Raw genomic sequence first — 22,907 nt, 5'->3', positions numbered from 1 at the left:
TCAATGCAAAAAAGACCAAGTCAAAGACATATTCTGTTTCCTCTAGGCATTTGTACACACAACCCCACAAAGGAAATTCTCCCTGCTTAGGGGAGGAAGGCCAACACATCAGATCACATAACACATCCATCAGCTCAATTTATAAAATACTGGGGGGGAACCCTACACAAAGAATAGACTTTCAGGGAAAGTGTATTGTGAACTGCGTTTATCTCTGCAGATGTCTTCGACAGGTTATAGCTATATATCTCTGGTCATGCACCCTGTGAATGTGTAATAGTAGAATAAGGATTTCTTGTCAGACCTAAAAACTGGAAAAGCTTTGGGCTGTTGTCTTCAGCTGCCACTGCAGGTCACCATGTCTTAAATATTGGATTGTCATTTTCAGCTGTTGCTGTGAATCACCAGGTCCTAATGTACTAGTTATTGCTCTTTTCCCACCATATCTTCTATCCCACATGTCCCCTGGGCTTCATTCTGTGAAGCCAGAAGGTTCCTCAGTATGCATCAGTCAAAATTTATCCTGGTATCACTACCAAAGATATATGTGCCCTTTCCCCTGATGGTCAAGTACTCATAATTTCTAACTGGGAAAAACTTTTACCTGAAAGAGGGGCCTCCTCACTATACAGGCCCTTTGTAGGCAGCCAGGTCAAGGCAGGCATAATTCCAGCCTCCTTCAGGCATAAACACTATCAAGGGCATCTGTCCAGGAAGAATAAATATATAAACAAAAGAGAACTGTTATCTAACACCCTAAGGCAGGGGTGGGCAAACTACGGCTTGCGGGCGACATCTAACCTGCCAGCCGATTTAATCTGGCCCTCGAGCTCCTTCTGGGAAGCAGGGTGTGGGGCTTGCCCTACTCCCACACTCCAGCTGGGGAGCGAGGTCGGGGGCGGCTCTGCGCAGCTCCTGGAAGCAGCAGCATGCCCCCCTTTGACTCCTACATTTACAGTCAGCCAGGAGGCCTCATGCACTGTCCCCACTCCAAGTGCTGCTCCCACAGCTACAATTGGCTGAGAGCTGCAGCAATGGGAGCTGTAGGGGCAGCGCTTAGGGTGGGGGCAGCGTGCAGAGCCCCTTGGTTGACCTTAAACGTACGAGCTGGAGGGGGTACTTGCTGCTACTTCCAGGAGCTGCTTGAGGTAAGTGCCGCTCGGAGCCTGCATCCCTGAGCCCCAATCCCCTGCCCCAGCCCTACCATACAATTTCCATACCCAGATGTGGCCCTCAGGCCAAAAAGTTTGCCCTCCCCTGCCCTAAGGGTATGTCTACACTGCAAAAAAAAGAAAAAGAAAAAACCTGCGATAGTGTGTCTCAGAGGCCAGGTCAACTGACTTGGGCTCCCGAGGCTTGCATTACCGGGCTACAAACAATGTGTAGACATTCCAACTTGATTTGGAGCTTAAGCTTTGAGGCCCACTCCACTTGCCGGTTTCAGAACCCCAGCCCAAGCAGGAACATCTACAGTGCTGGTTTTAGCCCCATTGTGCAAGCTCAAGTCAGTTGGCCTAGGCTCTGAGATTCGCTGATGATGATTTTGCCATGCAGGCATACCCTGTGTGCCCTGCAGTGCTAACATTGATGGACAGTATGGCAAGTATGATCTCTGTCAACCAATTACTCATAGACTCATAGACTCTAGGACTGGAAGGGACCTCAAGAGGTCATCGAGTCCAGTCCCCTGCCCTCATGGCAGGACCAAATACTGTCTAGACCATCCCTAATAGACATTTATCAAACCTACTCTTAAATATCTCCAGAGATGGAGATTCCACAACTTCCCTAGGCAATCTATTCCAGTGTTTAACTACCCTGACAGTTAGGAACTTTTTCCTAATGTCCAACCTAAATCTCCCTTGCTGCAGTTTATGCCCATTGCTTCTTGTTCTATCATGGGAGGCTAAGGTGAACAAGTTTTCTCCCTCCTCCTGATGACACCCTTTTAGATACCTGAAAACTGCTATCATGTCCCCTCTCAGTCTTCTCTTTTCCAAACTAAACAAACCCAATTCCTTCAGCCTTCCTTCATAGGTCATGTTCTCAAGACCTTTAATCATTCTTGTTGCTCTTCTCTGGACCCTCTCCAATTTCTCCACATCTTTCTTGAAATGCGGTGCCCAGAATTGGACACAATACTCCAGTTGAGGCCTAACCAGCACAGAGTAAAGCGGAAGAATGACTTCTCGTGTCTTGTTTACAACACACCTGTTAATGCATCCCAGAATCACATTTGCTTTTTTTGCAACAGTATCACACTGTTGACTCATATTAAGCTTGTGGTCCACTATGACCCCTAGATCTCTTTCTGCCATACTCCTTCCTAGACAGTCTCTTCCCATTCTGTATGTGTGAAACTGATTGTTCCTTCCTAAGTGGAGCACTTTGCCTTTATCTTTATTGAACTTCATCCTGTTTACCTCAGACCATTTCTCCAATTTGTCCAGATCATTTTGAATTTTTACCCTGTCCTCCAAAGCAGTTGCAATACCTCTCAGTTTGGTATCGTCTGCAAACTTAATAAGCATACTTTCTATGCCAACATCTAAATCGTTGATGAAGATATTGAACAGAGCCGGTCCCAAAACAGACCCCTGCGGAGCCTCACTTGTTATACCTTTCCAGCAGGATTGGGAGCCATTAATAACTACTCTCTGAGTACGGTTATCCAGCCAGTTATGCACCCACCTTATAGTAGCCCCATCTAAATTATACTTTCCTAGTTTATCTATAAGAATATCATGCGAGACCGTATCAAATGCCTTACTAAAGTCTAGGTATACCACATCCACCGCTTCTCCCTTATCCACAAGGCTCGTTATCCTATCAAAGAATGCTCCTAGGCTGTGTAAAAAACATTTGCACAGCCTAGGAGGTTTTGCCTGAGAAGTAGTCAGGGCATACAGACAGCCATCCTGCATCTCCTGCAAATGGGAGCACTTGAACCTGTCCACATCTCTTCAGAAGAAAGAAGGCCTTATTCCATATTGTTCTTCATTTAAAAAAAAATCAGAAGGCTACACAGCACTTCTCAATGTCAGGTATCTCCACAGATTAAAAAATAAATTAAATTCAAGATGGAGATTTTAAAATCCAGACTAACTGCCATCCACAGAGGGAACTGCATGATATCTGTAGATTTGAAGGATGCCTGTCTGAATGTCTATGAGACTCAATTTTTCAGTCTCACAGATGCTGCTTCACCTTTGCTCTCAGAGCACAACGTTACTGATACAAGTCCTTGCCATTTGGTTTGGCAACAGCACTGCAAGTGTTTGCAAAAATGCTGCTAGTGTTAATATCAGCCATCAGAAAGGATGGCTTCCAGTCTACCCCTTTCTGGGTGACCTCCTTTCCTGAGCCTCATTCAGTCAGTCATGGATTGTACTATCAAAGCAATAAAGGCTGCAGAGCCATGGTTTTATGAGAGTCAGTTTGCAGTCTCAGCATATTCACAGTCTGAGTGGGAACAGTAACTGTCCTCTACAAATTGCAGGAAACAAATGAGAAGCAGACCCATTTTATTAAAATGGTCAACTTCTCAAGGGGAGAGTATCCATTCATATGTTTCTGTCTCTTCTGGGATTAGTGATCTCCTGTGTGGATATTCTTAGTGCATCAGTGCTCACGTGAGGCCACTACAGAACTTCATCTTATCCCTCCCTCAACTGTCTCTTATCCACTGCTCAACTAAGGTATATCATGCCAGGAGAATTCTCAGGTCATTCACGAAGGGACAGAGATTGTACAAGGAATCTAATCCAAACAATAGCACAAGCATACCATAAACTGAGGAGAGCTCAGGGCAATCCAGTATGGTCTCAAGGCTCTGCTCCCATCTCTGGACTTACCTCAAGTGCTGATCAAGATAGACAACAGCTCAGCTGTATCATGCATCAACAGATTAAGGGAACAAGGTCTACTCTCCTGTGAAGAGAAACTCATCTCCTGATGACTTGGGCAAAGGAGAATCTGCAGTCAATTCACTCTTTTCTTATCCAAGGCAAAATTGAATGCTACAGCCAACTAGCTCAAGAAGCAAAGGCTAGAACATCCGGAATGAAAACTACGCCTTAGACGTGTTTCATCTCCTAGTATAAAAATAGTACTCTCTCAGCAATAGATATGTTTGCCCCCCACCTGAATTGCATGGTTTCAGAGTTATTCTCTTACTGGTGGGATCACAGACCCAATGCAACAAATGCCTTGTTGCAAAGATGGCCAAAAGGGACTCTTACATGCCTTCCCTCCCTTTTTCTGTCCTCCTCAGAATTCCACAGAAGATTAGGAGTGAAGCAGCACCGGTAATTCTGTTATCCCTATTCTGGCCAAGGAGGCCTTGGTACTTTTATCATCTTCACAGGGTACAGAGATCACTCATCTACCTTCCATCTAGAAGAGAGATGATATTTCAAGAGCCAATCAAAATCCAGACAGTCTGAGACTAGCTGTATGGTTCTTGGACAGAGCCTCTTAAGTCAGAGGTAATTCGGAGAGATAATATCCACAATTTTAGCTTCCAGAAATAAATCTACTCAGTGTATTCAAGGGCCTGGTTGAGCTTTAACCGTTGGTCCCAAGTCAAAGGTCTGACCTCTCCTCACCCGCTCCCACCTGTATTGGTACCACAGATTCTCATATATCTTCAGAATTGACTTAAGGTTAGGCCTGGCAGTTCAAACACAAAGATCAAGTTGCTGTTTTATCTATTATCCCCTGTGCAGTAGACAACTCGTGAATTTTCATCATACCCAGTTATCCAGCATTTTTCTTATGAGAGCATCATCTCATCTACGTCGTCCTGATGTGCATAAAGTTATTTTATGCACATCATAGGGCCTCCATTTGAACCATTAGTGAAGGTGTGTAATTACTTTTTAACCATTTAAAATGGTTTTGTTTCATGAGAATTACATCTGTTTGCAGGGTGTTTGAGTTAGGAGCTCTTTTCCTGGAACTTCATTACTGCATGTTCTATAAGGCTTAAGTGATCCTCAGAACCAACCCTGTCTTCATAATCAAGATAAACTCCAAGCTCCCTAGAGCAGGAAATTGTTCTTCCCTCTTTCTGTCAAGTTCTGTCACACTCCAAAGAGAATTTGTGACATACTTTGGATGTCTGCAGAGATCTCAAAGTATATATTCACTACAGAGCACAGGTCAGAATGGCAAACACTTTTTTTATGCTTTATTATCCACTGTTTAGAGGGAAAGAAGGCTTCAAAATCCTCCCTTCCAAGTGGCTGAGATATTGTATCTCAGAGGCGTACAAGTCAAAAAGCCTAATTGCATTTTCCAATATCAGAGTTCACTGCCTCAGAGCCAAGGCAGCTTCATGGGCAGAAAGACCATGTGCCCCATACAAGAAAATCTGTAAACCAGCCACCTGGTCATCTGTTCATGCCACCTTTAAAATTCTACAAGTTGAACATCCAGTCATCATTTGCTGCTGCCTTCAGTAGACGGTGCTCTTCACTGTAGCATTCTTGTAACTATTTGGAAAGGGTTATCCCCTTTCACCTCTGTGCATGTCTGTATATAGTTCCCTTCCTGAGTGAACACTGCTATAAAATCCCAGTGTCATGGATCTGGGGATCTCATTACGTATAAGAAAAGGAAAATGTATCCATGTCTTACCTGAAAACTACTTTTCTTAGAATAATGAGGTCCACAGATTCAATCCACACTAAATGGGGTGTTAAGTGGGAAAAGATACTGACTTATTATCAAAGTTTATTAACTTAATTCCTTGCTCTGCAGAATTCCTTGTTCTGTTTAGGCTTAATGACTCATCTTCCTTACTGATATAGAGTGCTTCATTTTTCCTAGGCTATGGAAATGTCTCAACTGACGGTTTCTCGGAGGTTGCCCTGCCCTTCCACAGCTGCCCTGCCTCTGATTGACAGGGTTAGTCTGCCTCCAAGGCTGCATAGAGCAGAGTACCCAATGTCCTCGGTCTGTGGCCCCCATTATTCCAAGAAAGGAAATATTCAGCTAAGACATGGATAAAATTTGTTAAGTATTTCACAGTCTCATGCAGGCAGCTCATTTATGTACGTTAGAACTGTAATATGGTTTAGATTATTATTACATATTATTTTTGGAGATTAAGTGCCAAATTTCTGTGTGGTTCTCTACCCAGCCTCCTCTTGTGCTTGTGCATATAACGCATTGCACTTTGCAGATATAGATAGCTCCACTAACACTTTAAATATACAAACCCTTGTATATACCCAGAGATGCAAGAATTCTTCTAATCTTGTTTACTTTCCTGCAAAGTGAGGTATTGGGGGAGTGTGTATGCTGTTGCTGATGTACAACCATGAGTTTAAAAGTCTTTAATCTGAATTACATATAGTAAAAGTTAGTTTAAATATAAAACAGCCCCCTCTATCTAGGAGGGTAGTGTTTATGATTGTCACTAACCATGGGACCTGAGAAACTCTGCCTTTCCCCACTTGCATGCCCCATACAAACAAGTGTTATTTCTGGTAAAAATTGTTATCCTGCTTTAAACATTTGACATCTGGAATGTGTTTCATTGGCATTTCTAATTTTAAGTTAATTTAAGTTCTCTTGGGCTTTTGTTTTCCCTCCTCTGCTTTTTAGGCACCCTGCCAGCACAGGACAAGCCCTCCCAGAGACAGCCAGAGAGCACAAATTGCAGCCCTTCCAGAAAGAGATCTACTTCTGAGAGCACGTCTTCTACAGGCAAGTAACATTTGTTCTTCACCAAGGTTGTCTGGATAGATACTATGCTGAGGGCTGAATTACAATAGACAGGGAAGGCAGCAGTACGAGAGGAGACCTAACAGCAATAGTGCCTCAGCACACAGATGCTGGGCTCCCCCACCCCAGTAGACACTTTCAGTTGTGTCTCATGCCCTTTCTTAAAGCAGGAGTGACTTCTACACTTAATGATGCAAAACAGTTTCTATTGTAGCCCTTGCTTTTGATTGGGCCATTCCTCTGAGATACTGTCATCTTTGGGTCTGGAATTGGTTCTCTGTAAAGAGGCTATTTCCTTTAAAAAAAATAAAAATTAAAAAATGAAGGGAAAAAAGGGGGCAGAACAAGATCGGCCATTATTAGTGAAGGAAGAGATGAAAAAGTGCATTTTCCTTTACCAGACATAAGGATAGGGTGACCAGACAGCAAATGTGAAAAATCGGGACGGGGTGGGAGGTAATAGGAGCCTATATGAGAAAAAGACCCAAAAATCGGGACTGTCCCTGTAAAATCGGGACATCTGGTCACCCTACATAAGAATGACACAAAGACTTGACACTTCTTTCTCATCTCTATGTATACTTTCCCTCTAATGTGGTGACTACAGAATAGTTCAGTAACATTTCTCCTGGAAGACACCAGTGAAGAATAATTCTGCTTATTGAAGTAAGGGGTACTGGAAAGTTTAATAAATCATGAGCAATGATGCAGCCTCAATCGTCCTCTTCTCTGACCAACCATTCATGCACTCTCCTATGTGGGTAAAGTGCCCAGTCAAAATCTATGAAGTTACCACCCCTTCTTCAAAGCTCACCGCCTGCAGAATGCATACAGAAAACAGCAACGTGATAACATCTTGGCAGATGGCAAGGTGTGATCATTGCTACAGAATGACTAAGAACTGTGCACATCCTATTATATTTGGTACCCTGTCTCCCTGTTACCCTGGCTTGTTTGTCTCATCCACTTGTCACTTCTTATGTTTTATATTATATATAGGCTAGGGAGGATTAGATTTTTATTGGTAAATGTCAATTTGAGTGTACACACACGCAAACCAACAACAAAAAATATTTCCACTGATATTAATCAAAATGTACAGATAGGCAAAGTAAGAAAAACACTTCATGAGAACTTGAGATTTTTAGTTAAGGATATTTACTTTGTCAATGTCATATGTCAACATACACAATTTGTCATTAATGATTATAAAGCTTTAAGGTTTTGAATCTCAGTGTTTACTGTTCTTAAATAATTATTATCTGATTCCCATCCCCAATTTTCCACAACTGTGAAAATTTAAATAGATAAAAATAAAAAAGCTTAAAAATAAACATTGATATTATCCATTTAAATTATAAAAAAATAAAAATAGAATTCTGCCAAGCCTCATAATAAGTTCTTTGGGTAGTGTACTATCATTACCGTATGCTTGTATAGTGCCTATCACAATGACTGTATTTGTTAAAAAATGAATATAATTGTTAAAAAATAAGGTGGTGAGCACCTTGAAAATCCAAAAACAGACTGTCAGTATGTAATTAGATTAGTAGTATGGCTGTTTTTTGCTGTGTAAATTGGATTCAAGTGCACTTATGTAAACTGGTAGCGTGGCCATATGCAGTTGATTGGCAGCATTCATTATCTCTTACAACATAAATTGGATTGGCGGCACAGCCACCAGTCATTGCAGAAATTGTTGTTCATTTTTATCATTTCCAAGGGTCCACAAGGTGCCAAGATTGCTCAGATCCTTAATTTAAACAGCGAAATTTAAAGTTCTTTTTTTTTTTTTTTAGCATATTCCTATACAGAGCGAAGATGTCCCGTTTGACTGACTGACTTACTTTTTACATGTTCATTTTAAAGAGACAATTAAAAACAGTTAATCCACTGGCACAAGTCTGTGTGCAGGAAGACATTGAAAATTCAGGATGTCTCTTGTGAAAGAAGAGTACAAATAGAAAACTGAATGGCAAATTTATCATCACCATAGAGATGAAGCTGTTAGAGCTTCTGATGTGACCATTTGTGTCTTTAAATTCTTTATAGATTGTGAGCACATTGTGTATTTCAGTGTTTTTGTCATAGAAAGCATCTTTGTTACCAAGTGCTCTAGGCATGCATGATCAGTGCTGCAGCTGTCATTGGGATCATACATTTTGTCTGATCCTTTTTGGATTAGTTTCAAAACAGGAACACCAGTTCAAGGACAGGCCATCAAATGACACATCCGAAAATGTGTTGTGTTGTATAGTTTGATTATCTTCAGTTAGTGCAGCTGTTTGCATAGCTAGGTTTACTAAACAGATGGTGTGCCTGTAAGGAATCCCAGAGGCATTCCATTTCCTCAACATTTTTTATCTAAAAAGTTGTAACAGAGCTAAGGATGATTTATTTGTTTTTAATATTACATCTAAAATTGAAAGCAGACAGTGTGAATCTTCCCCTTGTTTCAGTGAGAATGAGGTTGCTGAGTTTACGAAGTGTTCACAGTTGACACTAATAGCTGTGATCTATCACATGTTCTTGTATTTCTTTCCAAACACCTTTAAGAAGTGATTTGGTCATAAGAAGATTTTAGAAGTTGTATGGCCGATTCTTTCTCATTTAAGTTGCCTTCCATCTTTGAAAACTATTGTCAATTGTGTTTGTAGATTTATTAATTTGAGAACTCAGTGGTGTGTACATTTTCATTAATAATCTTTTTCTTGTCTTCTGGGTCTTTGACTTGGACTGGTGAACACAAACATTTATCTTAAACTCTCTGTGTCTTATCTGTCAACTAACGCAGTGGCTCTCAATCATTCCAGACTACTGTACCCCTTTCAGGAATCTGATTTGTCTTGCGTACCCCAAGATTCACCTCACTTAAAAACTACTTGCTTACAAAGTCAGACAGAAAAATACAAAAGTGTCACAGCATACTACTACTGAAAAATTGCTTATTTTCTAATTTTTACCTTATAATTATAAAATAAACCAACTGGAATATAAATATTGTACTTATATTTCAGTGTGATACTTGAGCCTGTTTTTCACTTGTGAGACTTGTCATTCTAGGAGCCAGTGAAGCAACAGCAACTATTATGTTGTTCTCCACATAGAGTCTATTCCTACTCTCAGGATTGGCATTGGGGGTGGCAAGCAGGGCATTTGCCTGGGGTCCCACGCCACAGAGGGATTCACAAAGTTAAGTTGCTTGGTCTTGGGCTTCAACCCCAGGCCGGGGGGGCTTGGGCTTTGGCTTTTTGCCCTGGGTCCCAGCTAGTCTAACACCGGCCCTGGCGACCCCATGAAAACAAACTCACGACCCACTTTGGAGTCGCAACCCACAGTTTGAGAACTGCTGATATAGTATATAGAGCAGTATAAGCAAGTCATTGTCTGTATGAAATCTTAATACTGACTTTGCTAGCGCTTTTATATAGTCTCTTGTAAAACTAGGCAAACATCTAGATGAGTTGATGTACCCTCTGGAAGACTTCTGTGTACCCCCAGAGGTACATGTACCCCTCATTGAGAACCACTGAGCTAATGCACAATCTCCCTCCTGCCAGAAAATACAAACTTTGCTGACAGCAAAGCTTCATGGTGTCTTTCCTTCAAAAGTTATGCTTACACCAGAACACACTCTACTGTCTTACCATCCAGCCATTTAAGTAGATGTAATCTCAGTAATTGGCAATAATAACTGTAACATTTTGTAAATGCAAATATGTAACTGAAATATATTTAGGAGAAGACTAAGAGCATTCTTTTTATTCCAGTGAGAGCAGAGTTTCTTCTAATAAATCTTGTCTGTAAAAACCAACAGGGCATCTTTGGGAAACAGCTCATTTGGAACAAATCCCTTCTCATACTGCATCAACAGCATGGCTGATCTGGAAACTCTCTCTTTCAAGTAACAGTGTGCAGATGAAGATGCAAAGCACATAGACTAGCCTTCACATTTAAAAAATGGGCTATGTTTGTTTCCTGTGTAAATTATCTTGCTGCTTTCTCTGGGTATTCCAGGTCATTTCCTTAATGCACAGTCAGTTTCATTAGCAGTATAGCTAATGATTTGAAATAGTGCTTAACATTTGATCAGCATTTAAATTATGTGTTCACAGAATTTCTGAAACTGTTATTATTTGCATAGGAATTGATCTCATGGGGGAAAATTTGTTTCTGAACCCAACAATAGCAGTCTTTTTTTCTCCAGTGTTTGTGATCATGAGTCCTACCCCACTTACTCTCCAGGTCATCCTCGGTGTCCATGTTATTTTTCTTTTTTTTAATTCTAATATATTGGATTCTGCAGTCAGTTCTGAGACCAGATTCCAAATGCTGATTACCATCTAACCGGGGGGCGGGGGATGGCAACTATAATTACGATAATGGTTTGGACCAGCTCCTTTCATGGTACTGTACAAACACATACAAAGACATGATCCCTATCCTGAAGAACTTACAATTCAAAGCCCCCAATCCTGAAAACACTTTCACACTTGAATTCATGTGCATAAGTATTTGCAGGATCAGAACATGAGAAGAAAAGTGGCATACTCTTAAGCACTTTACTGCTGCAGACTAATGCATCCTTTCAGGCTTTTCTTTAATTGACAATGTCTTTATCATTCTGCCCTGAAAGAAACAGAAGAGGGAAAAATAGGTGTGCTGATCCGCTTAGATCAAAGAGAAAAGAAAAATGTGAAAGAAATTCATAAAACAGAATGCAGGTACCCCTCTTACTTCCATCCCTAGTCCTCCTACCTAGTAAGAGTGTTACAAAAACAAGTATCTTTACAATATCTAATTTTTAGAAGCTCTATTATAAGAAATTAAAATTTGGCAATATCTCCTTAGTATTCTGAGATCAAGGGGGACATACAGCTATTGGAATTTGTTTTAAACCTGATAGAATTTAGTGATGATCATAACTAAAATCTGTTCTAGTATGCTTATGTTTATTTGTGTTTTCCAGTGATTGGAATACCCACACGAGGAACAAAACTGGGCATTGCTGTAGATGATTCAGTGGACAGTTTACTGCAGCGCATGGCACAACATGACAGCCAGGCTGCACTGGACAAAACCATAGAAGCAGTCATTGCAAATGTATCTGTTCCACCTTCAGCTAGCCCTGGTCGAAACCACAACAGGGAGAGAGGCCTGGGAAAACAGGACAGTCTGTTAGTTCCTACAGTTCCAAGTGATTCTTGCAATGATGGCATCTCACTTCTTTCAGACAGATTACCAAGCAGCTACTCCGCACATCATCTGAAGAGAAGTGTGGTTGAAGCTATGCAGCGACAGGCTAGAAAAATGTGTAGTTACAAGATCTTGGCAACCAAGAAAAATCTGGACCACGTCAATAAAATTCTAAAAGCCAAAAAGCTGCAAAGGCAGTCACGGACAGGGAATAACTTTGTGAAGCGCAAGCCAGGCAGGCCCCGGAAATACCCACTACAGGCTGTAGTTTCAATGCAGGCTTTCCAGGCAGCTCGGTTTGTCAGTCAGGAGTTAGAGGGAAGGAAAGAGAGCAACACTTTACACCTTGGACCTGATACTGTCGCAGATGTAATCGAGGCTGTAGTACAGAGTGTGAACTTGAATGCAGAGCACAGAAAAGGATGGAAGAGGAAGAGATGGCTTGCAGAGGAACAGGCCAGGAAAAGACAGAAGTCTGTACCAGAAGATGAGCAGGAGAGTAATAAAAGGTAATTCCTTTACATTTTTGTACCTTCAAAGAATAGGCAATTGAAACCTGTAGGAAATGTGTTTCTCCAAAACTTCAACTATTCCATCCCCCATCTCACATACACTGCTAGGTACAATTTCTCTGACACAGGGGATCAATTCAGAGGGAATCAGCATATGCTAGTTTTAAGTTATAACTTTTTTAATTTTGTTTTTTGTTAAAGTGAATTTGGTGTTCACTAAAAGTGCTAAATCAGTAGCCCTGAAGACCAAAGTACTTTTCTTCTCTGTACTACTCAGGGCAGCAGTGGCTCTGTAGGGAGAAAGGTTGGTAGATTTGTACTTAAGAGACCTATAAATTCCTGGTTCAGCCATGGACTTCTTGTGTGACCTTGGGCAAATGACTGAATGTGTGCTGTGCCTCAGATTTACAAATAGGGATAAAACTTGCCTCTGAGGATAAAATTAATTAATGCTTATGAGGCTCTCAGATATGATAATAATGAGAGCCATATAAGTACCTAAATAGATAAATTTCCCATTCATTGCTCTATCAGTGTGCTTCAGCCTGGACCTGGTTAGGTTAGAAGGGAGTTAATTGCCATGCAATGTCCATGGTATTTGATTTTTTACTTCTCTGTTGAGAATACCATAAAGAATGCAGTTGAGATGATGGGGTTTAAATTCATACTTGTTTGCTAGAAACTGAACTGAAACTAACTAATTGTATATAGGTACTGAAACAGCCTTCATAATCATAACCAGATTATAAAGACTTTGGGCTAGATTTGAACTGAAGACCTAACCTGAGCCACCCAGTTCCTCAACCTTCATGATTACAATAGTTGACCTGTTTCACATGGTGTCAAATTATGGGCCTTCTATTACATGTGCTAACGGGGAATAGAGTGTAGGGAGCAGTCATCCTCAAAATCAGTGCAGGGAGCAGCCATAATATGGCTTCTGGGAACTGGGTGGTTTGGGATAGAGAGACCATATGCACTGCTAGCCGCACGAGTGGCCCAGAGAGTCCCTCATGACAGTAGAGCTGTGCTGGGCAGAACACGGCTGCATCTTTGCGAATGTGTAGCAAAAGGCACCTCTCCTCACCCCCTATGTGAAGCAAGCAGTGGCCAAGATTTTCAGAAGTAACTGTTTTTTTAGGAATGCCTCAATATTAGGGTGCCAAATTTGAGAAAACTTAAAGGAACTTGATTTTTAGAAGTGGGTTGCCTAACACTTTCTGAAAATCAGCCCTCTTTAAGGTATCTCAGATAGGATCTTTAAACTACTGAATATAACTCACCAAAATGAGAGCGCATCTAAAGTAATTCTAACATTCAGACTTGCAAACACTGGATACAGAAAATCTTGGTGAAACCTATTCTCCCTCTGGGCTTCTGCTTCAAATGGAGCAATTAATGGAAATTATTTGTCTGACTCTTTGATTAGCAAAGAATATTTTTAGGCTATCATAATTATAGTTGACAGTTTGGGTGACAGAAAGGTTATAACAAAGATTGTCCCTACATCACCCACTGAAGAAGTGAAAATAACAGTTCCATCATCATGGAGATCTTTGATTTGAATTTTGTTCAAGTGTGGCCAGGGATCAAAGTAACTTAAAGGACTTACCGGTACGCCGGAGTCCTGAGCAGGGGGGCAGGGCCTCAACCGGAAGAGATGGGGCCTTTAAATCCCCAGACCCTTTAAATCACCACCTGAGCCCCATGGTAGTGGTAGCCACAGCGGCAGCTGGGAGCCCTGAGGCTCTCAGGCGCCACTGCTATCCCAGGGCTACGGCAGCGGGGCTCTGCCAGCAATTTAAAGGGCCCAGGGCCCCAGCCACTGCCAGGAGCCCCAGGCCCTTTAAATTGCCACTGGAGTCCCAGGGCTCCCAACCATCACCACTACCCTAGGGCTCTGGCAGCGGGGCTTTGGTGGCAACTTAAAGGGCCTGGGGATCTGGCTGCCACGGTGGGGAGCCCCAGGCTCTTTAAATCGCTGCCGGAGCCCCAGGACTCCCAGCTGCTGCTGCTACCCCAGGTCTCCAGCAGTGGTGCTCTGGCGGTGATTTAAAGGGCCTGGGGCTGCGGCCGCTGCCGGGAGCCCCGAGCCCTTAAAATCACCGGCCTGGGGAAGCTGCCTCCTGCCAATATGGTCATCTATGTACCAGCTCTTGCCGGTACGCCGGACCGGACCGTTTCGGCTTACTTTCACCTCTGAGTGTGGCATATACCCAATATAAATTAATAACGAAACCGTGTCAGTTAAGGATGACCTGTACATGACATACCCAACATAAAACCAAACAAAGAAAAGTTAAGGCATACACCTTACCACTAGAACAGTCACTGTACACCACAGACAATGAGGTGATAAGCTATGATGATGACCACAAATATAACTCTTCCCTAGAAGGGATGCCACTTTTCCAGTGCCTCCTTCCCCAGACTTATCACCACAAACAGACCACATTTGCCTCAAACTTTCCCTTACTCTGTATTCCGCACAGTTCTGGAAAATCATGCCAACTTATGTTTGGGGAAGAGGGTGCTGGAAGGTGGGCATAACCCAATTTCGGATGCAGGGAACATAACGGGGGCATACGTCAAGAGGCAGTCGTACTCCTTTCTTAAACTGCTCAAAAAGGTTTCCACATACTGCACTGGAGAATGGAAGTAGATAACATAAACCATTATTTCCATCAGCTAACTGCAGAACATAAAGATTAAATTATGACAAATAATGCCAATAATTGTTTGTTTTTAAATAACTACAAATTACATTTACCCCAGACCTCCAAACTCTCATTGTAGAAAGTTAAAAATGTGTTTTTAGTTTTTAACCTAGAGGGGCCCAAATTATCGTGAGACTTAGTAATGTGATCTTTTTAGGCTAATTTAAAACTGATTAGAACCCAGAAATTAACAGATGAATTTTCTGAGGATTTTCAAATACACCTCTACCCCGATATAATGCTGTCCTCTGGAGCCAAAAAATCTTACTACGTTATAGGTGAAACCACATTATATCGAACTTGCTTTGATCCGCTGGAGTGTGCAGCCCCGCGCCCCCCTTGCCCCCAGGAGCGCTGCTTTACCGCGTTACATCCGGGGTGTTATATTGGGGTAGAAGTGTATACGTTCTTCTTCGAGTGCTTGCTCATATTTATTCCAATTAGGTGTGCGCGCGCCACGTGCACGCTCATCGGAAGATTTTTACCCTAGCAACACTCGGTGGGTCGGCTGGGCGCCCCCTGGAGTGGCACCATTATGGCGCTGGATATATACCCCTGCCGACCCAACGGCCCTTCAGTTCCTTCTTACCGCCCGTGATGGTCGTTGGAACTGTGGAGCGCGGCTTTGCTGATCTCCACATCCCTAGCTTCTTGTAGTTCTTTGCTGTTACTGTGTGTATAGTTCGAGTTCTTGTAGTTATAGTTAGTATTAGTTGTTGTCTTTATAGTTAGTGTATATAGTTTAAAGGGGGATCAGGGATAAACTCCTTTCCTCCACCTCAGTGCGGGCCCATGCCCAAGGCACCGGGATTCAAACCATGCTCGGGGTGCCAAAAGCCGATGCCAATAGGGGATCCCCATGACTCCTGCCTCAAGTGCCTAGGGGAATCCCACCTTGCTGATAAGTGCTGCATCTGCAAGTCGTTTAAACCAAGGACGAAGAAGGAGCAGGACTTTTGACTGAAACAGTTTCTCATGGAGTCGGCACTTAGTCCTGCAGCATCGGCACCGAGCGCCCAACAGACTGCTTTGGTAAGGAGCGCCCCTTCGGCCCCGGACCACTCCGGAACCGAGAAGGAGTCCCGGCACTGACCCTTAACCGGCACTGACATCTGTTCAGCGCCGCTCCCTGTCCCTGAAACCCGGGAAGCAACATAGCACTTCAACTTCTGCTCCACGGAAGGAGTGCTCTTCCAAGACAGTTCGTCCAGCACAGTCATCTGCCGCGGCACCGTCAACTGTGGCACCGCAGATTGCGGCTCCGCCAAGCTCGGCACTGTCGATTCTGGTCCCACAAGGGCCGTTGAGTCTGATGCCTGACAGCTCCCTGGCTCATGGTGTGGTTGAGCTTGCCCTCCCTTCTACGCCGGAGATCTTCTCCACGTCAAGGGAGCTCATCGCAATGACGGAGTCAACACAGCCTCAACCCCCAGCACCACCAGTGCAGGTCATACAATCCATCGGCATGCCGGCCATAGTAAGGCCTCCTTCCTGTTGGTCCAACAGAGAGACGTCGTTCAAGATCTTGGTCTCGCAGATGCTCTCGATCGCACCATTCCCGCTTCCAGCGCCACTCTCCTTCGTGGTACCGGTCGTACTCGTGGCACCATTCGACATCTCGTTGGCTGGACAGATACTCCTGTAACCAATCCTGCTCACGGCACCGATCTCGGCACCGTGTATCCCGCAGTCGCTCCAGACAAAGGGACTCGAGATCTCGGTCAATCTCCCAGCACCGATATGGTAGAAGGTCCTGGTCTTGCTCGCGGTGCCGTTATAGCTCCCGGTACCACTCCCCGGCACCGCCCCACGCCCAAGCGTCAAGAACAGTGGCGCCTTCCCAGGGCCTGTCGGCACCGCCGTGGCCTTCCAGACATACATCGGTGTCATCGCAGGCTGGTAGCTCATCCTATCATCAGGAGCGTGACTCTGACGTCCCCAGCCATATATTCCCAGAGAGACAGAGCCATGAGCAAGGGTCTCGTCACTGGTCCTTCTGGACACCATGGGCATACCACCAAAGCCAAGGTGCGCCATCAGTGGCTCAACGATCGGCCCCATCAGAACACCGGGTACCAGAGGCAACATTAAGCCGCTCTTCCCCCCCCCCCCCCCCCCCCCCCACAGGCACAGATGAGGCTCCAATTCCATCTGCAGTCGCCGAGGTTCCATCGGATGCAGATGACGCCCCTCAAGTACAGGAGCCACCACAGGACCCTTTGGTTCCGGGCCTCTCCTCCTCCTCCTCGCCTGATGAGGCGGTGGCAGAGACATCCTCCTCAGGCCCTCCACCAGTTGACCTCAGGGCCCATCAGGACCTTTTGAGGTGAGTGGCTCAGAATATGAATTTGCAGGTGGAGAAGGTCCCTGAAATAGAGGACCTGGTCATGGACATCCTATCGGCTGATACACCTACTAGAGTCGCGCTTCCGTTCATCCGCACGATACGGGCTAATGCAGACACCGTTTGGCAATCCCCAGCTTCGATTCCACCTACAGCGAGGGGAGTAGAGAGAAAATATATGGTCCCCTCAAAGGAGTATGAATATCTCTACACTCACCCACCTCCTTGCTCTCTAGTTGTCCAATCGGTGAACGAACGGGAGCGTCATGGCCAACAAGCCACGGCTCCTAAGTCAAAGGAGGCTAGGCGCATGGACCTCCTAGGCCGCAAAAATATACTCGGCCGGGGGCCTCCAACTTAGGGTGGTGAACCAACAAGCCCTCCTAAGTAGGTATAACTTTAACACTTGGGTGTCCTTGGGGAAGTTTACGGACCTTCTTCCCCAGGAGTCCCATCAAGAATTCACCGCCCTACTTGAGGAGGGTAAAAAGGTAGCGAGAACCTCCCTCCAGGCCTCTCTGGATGCAGCGAACTCTGCAGCCAGAACTCTGGCGTCAGGAGCGACGATGAGGCGTATCTCCTGGCTCCAGGTATCAGGCCTTCCCCCTGAATTGCAACAAGCTATTCAGAATTTACCCTTCGAAGGGCAGGGCCTTTTCTCAGACAAGACTGACCCCAGGTTGCAAAATCTGAAGGACAATCGCGTTATACTGCGCTTGCTGGGTATGCACACGCCAGTGACCCAAACGCAGGACCTTCCGGCCCCACCTACACCGTCCTTATGCCCAGCCTTGGCCGCGTCAGGACGTTACCAGAAGGTGTGGCAGGGGGAATCGTCTGAGACAGTCTGGCCCTCAAGGACCTCAAAATCAGGCACCCCCTAAACCACCAGCGGGGCCCAAGCAGAACTTTTGATGGGACGCCCGAGGACGGCCCACCAGTTACCCTACCGGATCCTTCTCCTCCCTTTTTCAACTGCCTCTCCCAATTCCTCCCTGCCTGGTCCCAGCTAACTTCAGATCATTGGGTCCTACGCACAGTGGAAGGGGGATACCACCTCCAGTTTGCTTCAACCCCGTAGTCACATGGCCTCCTGCACCTTCATGACCAAGCATGCCGGGCTACGCCTTCGTCCCTTCCAAGCCTGGCTTGCTTCAATATACCAACCACGCAGAGACAGCCTGGACTAGGTGCTCACTATCCCCAGGAAGGTTCTGGGTTCCCTCACCTGGTGGCTACACCCCGCTCTAGTCTGTACAGGGATGCCATTTCACCCACCACAACCCTCAATGGCCCTAACCACGGATGCGTCATCTCTGGGTTGGGGTGCCCACCTCGGAAGCCTTCACATTCAAGGCCTCTGATCGCTCCAAGAACTGGCCTTACACATTAATGTGCGGGAGCTGAGAGCAGTCTGTCTAGCATGCCAAGTGTTTCGAGACCATCTCCAAGGCCATTGTTTATCAGTGTTCACGGACAACACAACGGCCATGTTTTACATAAACAAGCAGGGCGGAGCATGCTCCTCCCTCCTTTGTCAAGAAACCGTCCACCTTTGGAACTTTTGCATAGCCCACTCAATCGAATTGGTAGCATCTTTTCTCCCAGGAGTCCAGAACACTGATGGATCACCTCAGCAGATCCTTCCTGTCTCTCGAGTGGTTGATTCGCCCGGACGTCATCCATTCTGTTTTCCAGAAGTGGGGCTTTCCCCACAAAGACCTCTTTGCCTCCCGAGAGAACAGGAAATTCCAGGTGTTCTGCTCCTTCCAGGGACACTCCTCGGGCTCCCTCTCAGACGCATTTCTGATCCCATGGAACAGGCACCTATTTTATGTCTTCCTATCGTTTCCACTCGTCCACAGAGTCCTACTTAAGCTCCGCAGGGACAGCGCCCACCTGATCCTGATTGCTCCAGTGTGGCTGAGGCAGCACTGGTACACCACGTTGTTTGACCTCTCAGTGGCAGACCCGATTCCCCTGCCACTCTGGCCGGACCTCATAACACAGGACTTCGGCAGGCTTCACCATCCGGACCTGCAATCCCTTCATCTCACAGCATGGTTGCTGCATGGTTGAGCCAGTCTGAGTTGCGTTGCTCTGCTTCGGTCCAGCAGGTGCTCTTGGGCAGTAGGAAGCCTTCCACTAGGATGATATATCTCGCCAAGTGGAAGCGTTTCTCCTGTTGGTGCGCTCAGCGTAACTTAGTCTCCAGACAGGTGTCCGTTCCCACTGTCCTGGACTACCTCTGGTCCCTAAAAGAGCAGGGCCTAGCAGTCTCTTCCATAAAGGTGCATCTGGTAGCCATTTCTGCCTTCCATCCAGGGGAAAATGACCGATCAATCTTCTCTCACCCTATAGTTTCAAGGTTCCTCAAAGGATTGGAATGTTTGTATCCTCAAGTTGGATGCCCGACCCCTACTGGGATCTAAACCTGTTGCTAGCCAAGCTTATGGGTGCTCCTTTCGAACCACTGGCTGCCTGCTCGCTGCTGTACCTTTCCTGGAAGACAGTATTCCTCATCGCTATTACTTTGGCGAGACGAATATCTGAGCTTCAGGCTTTGACAGCGGCCCCCCCGCTCACGGTATTCCATAAGGACAAGGTACAGCTGCGACCACACCCCTCTTTCCTCCCTGAGGTGGTGTCCGCCTTTCATGTCAACTAAGACATCTTCCTCACAGTCTTCTTCAACGAAGCCGCACCCATCACGTCGGGAACAACAGCTACACACCCTAGACGTCCGCAGGGCTCTCACCTTTTATATCGAGAGAACCAAACCCTTCTGAAAGTCACCTCAGCTCTTTGTAGCTGTTGCAGACCGGATGAAAGGCCTACCGGTCTCTTCCCAACGGATTTCATCTTGGGTAACATCCTGCATCCACACATGCTATGAATTGGCTCACGTTCCGGCTAGCCACCTCAGTGCCCATTCTACTCGGGCGCAAGCTTCATCTGCTGCCTTCCTGGTCCATGTCCCTATCCAGGAAATATGTCGGGCAGCTACCTGGTCATCGATTCACGCCTTTGCCGCACATTACGCATTGGTTCAACAGTCCAGAGATGATGCAGCATTTGGCTCAGCAGTTTTGTATTCTGCAACATCTGGCTGTGACCCCACCGCCTAGGTAAGGCTTGGGAATCACCTAATTGTAATCAATATGAGCAAGCACTCGAAGAAGAAAAGACGGTTACTCACCTTTGTAACTGTTGTTCTTCGAGATATGTTGCTCATATCCATTCCAAACTCGCCCTCCTTCCCCTCTGTCGGAGTAGCTGGCAAGTAGGAACTGAAGGGCCGTTGGGTCAGCAGGCGTATATATCCAGCGCCATAACGGCGCCACTCCAGGGGGCGCCCAGCCGACCCACCGAGTGTTGCTAGGGTAAAAATCTTCCGACAAACGTGCATGCGGCGCACACACGCCTAATTGGAATGGATATGAGCAACACATCTCGAAGAACAACAGTTACAAAGGTGAGTAACCGTCTTTTTTATTCAGAGGTTATGTACTGAAAAATTGGGGCAGATATACTGTCTTTTTCATACAAAAAAAAGAGGTTGAACTCTCAGTTTAAGTGCAAAATAGAACCCTGTCATAACCATGGTACTTCAACATCTCCACCTAATTCAGTCCTTTATATTGGAAAGCTAAATTCTACATCAGTTTAGTCTCCACCAACAGACGGACAAATCTCAGTACTGGTATTTCTCTGTGTCCCTCAGTAAGATATGGGTAGAACTTTCCCCTTGCTTGTCCAGGATGTGTTGGCCAGGCAGTATTTACTGCTAACATTTGTATATAATATCACAGATCACAAGTTGCCCCTTATTTGATTCTTAAGGAGCAAGACTTTGCATTGCTTAAAATGATATCATAAGAATGGCCATACTGGGTGAGCATCCACTTCAAACATTCATTAGCTAATAATTCAACCTGTGCAGCAGCAAGCTGTCATTCTTGCTTTCACAATAGCTTTAGAAACAAAGCTTAAGGTTGTCTGTATTGTATGGGGTTGCAGACCAGACCCATCAAAATAGGGAACTCTGACATGGGTAAGACCATTCTGAATATGTCTACATTGCACACTCCTTATGGTGGCAAGCAGAGTACATACACTGCATGCCCTTTAGCCCAGGTATAAATAGGAACCCTGTGGGTAGGTACTCTACACAGCTCTGTAACACACCCAAGCAATGCCTCACCTGTCTATACTGCTATTTTTAGCAATGTCATGTCCTGTTGCCTCCCCACTGCTGGAATCTTTCTGCCACAGGGAAAGGCTTCAGCAGCAAGGAAAGGCTCTGGGAGCAAGGAGGCAGTGTGCAAAGGCTCCGGCAGCTTCCTGCTGCCAGAGCCTTTCCCTGCTGGCTCCACCGTCCTAAGTCTTTCACTGATGTGTGTAGCTAGACACTGCAGCATGGGCGCAACCTGCTTTTCACTGCAGCATGTAGCAACAAATAACCTACATACCACTGCCAGCGGCATGCAATGTAGACATAGCCTATGTTTAATACTCAAATTTTATAACAATTGAATATTATTTCATCATCAGGGCGTTTCATAGACACTACGTCAAGCCCTGTTTAGAAACCAAGGACCTGATTATCCTCAGGGTACGTCTACACCACAAATGAAGGGGTGTTTGCAACATGGGTAAATGTATCCACTCTAGCTTTAATCTAATTGGCGCAGGTAACGTTAGTATGGATGTGGCAGCGCAGGTTTTGGTGGGGACTCTGGGTACTTATTCAAGTTCCTGGCCCACCCTGGATTCTGTGCCATTTGGTTTTCACAACTACTGTTATCCACGCTAACTAGACTAAAGCTAGCATGGATATGCCTACCTGCACTGCAGTCACATCTTCATTTGCAGAGTAGACATACCCTCGGTTACACTCACCAACACTAGGTTGTCCCATTGACTGTAGTGGAGTCACTTCTGATTTATACTAGTGTAAATGAGAGAGAATCAAGCCCTAGGTCTTCATGACTATGAGGAAAATAACCATCTTAAAATTCTGGAGGAGTCCTGGATAACTTCATCAGTTTGTCAACAAACAGCTTGCTGTTTCCAGAACCAAAAATGAACTTACGTTGAAATGAAATTAGTTCTAAAGTTTTAAATATTTCTCTCTATAGGCTGGAGAAATTTAGTAACATGGTGTGAGCATGTATGCCTACTTGTATATACGTGCACAGACTGCTAGACACCTGTTTATGATTATACATATATAAAACAGATATTTAAGTTACTTTGTGCTTTACACTCCAATAAAGTTGATTTCTTGTTTTTGTACAATGTTAATTGTTACTTGTAAAATATCCTGTCTGAAATGCAAAAATTGGCAAAAAAAGTTTTAATCTGATAAAGACATCTGGCCATTTAACAATCTGCAGAGACTTC

General features: G+C 44.9%; 1 protein-coding gene across 7 annotated transcripts in view; it reads left to right on the top strand.

Moving 5' to 3' along the window:
• Positions 1–22,907, top strand: part of ASH1L (ASH1 like histone lysine methyltransferase) — a 170,435-nt gene that overhangs the window by 79,858 nt on the left and 67,670 nt on the right. For 6 of the 7 annotated variants that reach the window (XM_050930024.1, XM_050930030.1, XM_050930029.1 and 3 more), the window contains 2 exons: positions 6,613–6,714; positions 11,702–12,437. In XM_050930024.1, coding sequence (XP_050785981.1) covers positions 6,613–6,714; positions 11,702–12,437 — 838 coding nt within the window. Of the gene's footprint in view, positions 1–5,830; positions 5,911–6,612; positions 6,715–11,701; positions 12,438–22,907 lie in introns of those variants that run through there. The other variant, XM_050930031.1, reaches the window with a different exon arrangement.

This window comes from Gopherus flavomarginatus, chromosome 20 (assembly GCF_025201925.1).
Source record: "Gopherus flavomarginatus isolate rGopFla2 chromosome 20, rGopFla2.mat.asm, whole genome shotgun sequence".
NCBI lineage: Eukaryota > Metazoa > Chordata > Testudines > Testudinidae > Gopherus > Gopherus flavomarginatus.
Note: the sequence above shows the minus strand (reverse complement) of the source record. Positions and strands in the feature narration are given on the sequence as shown.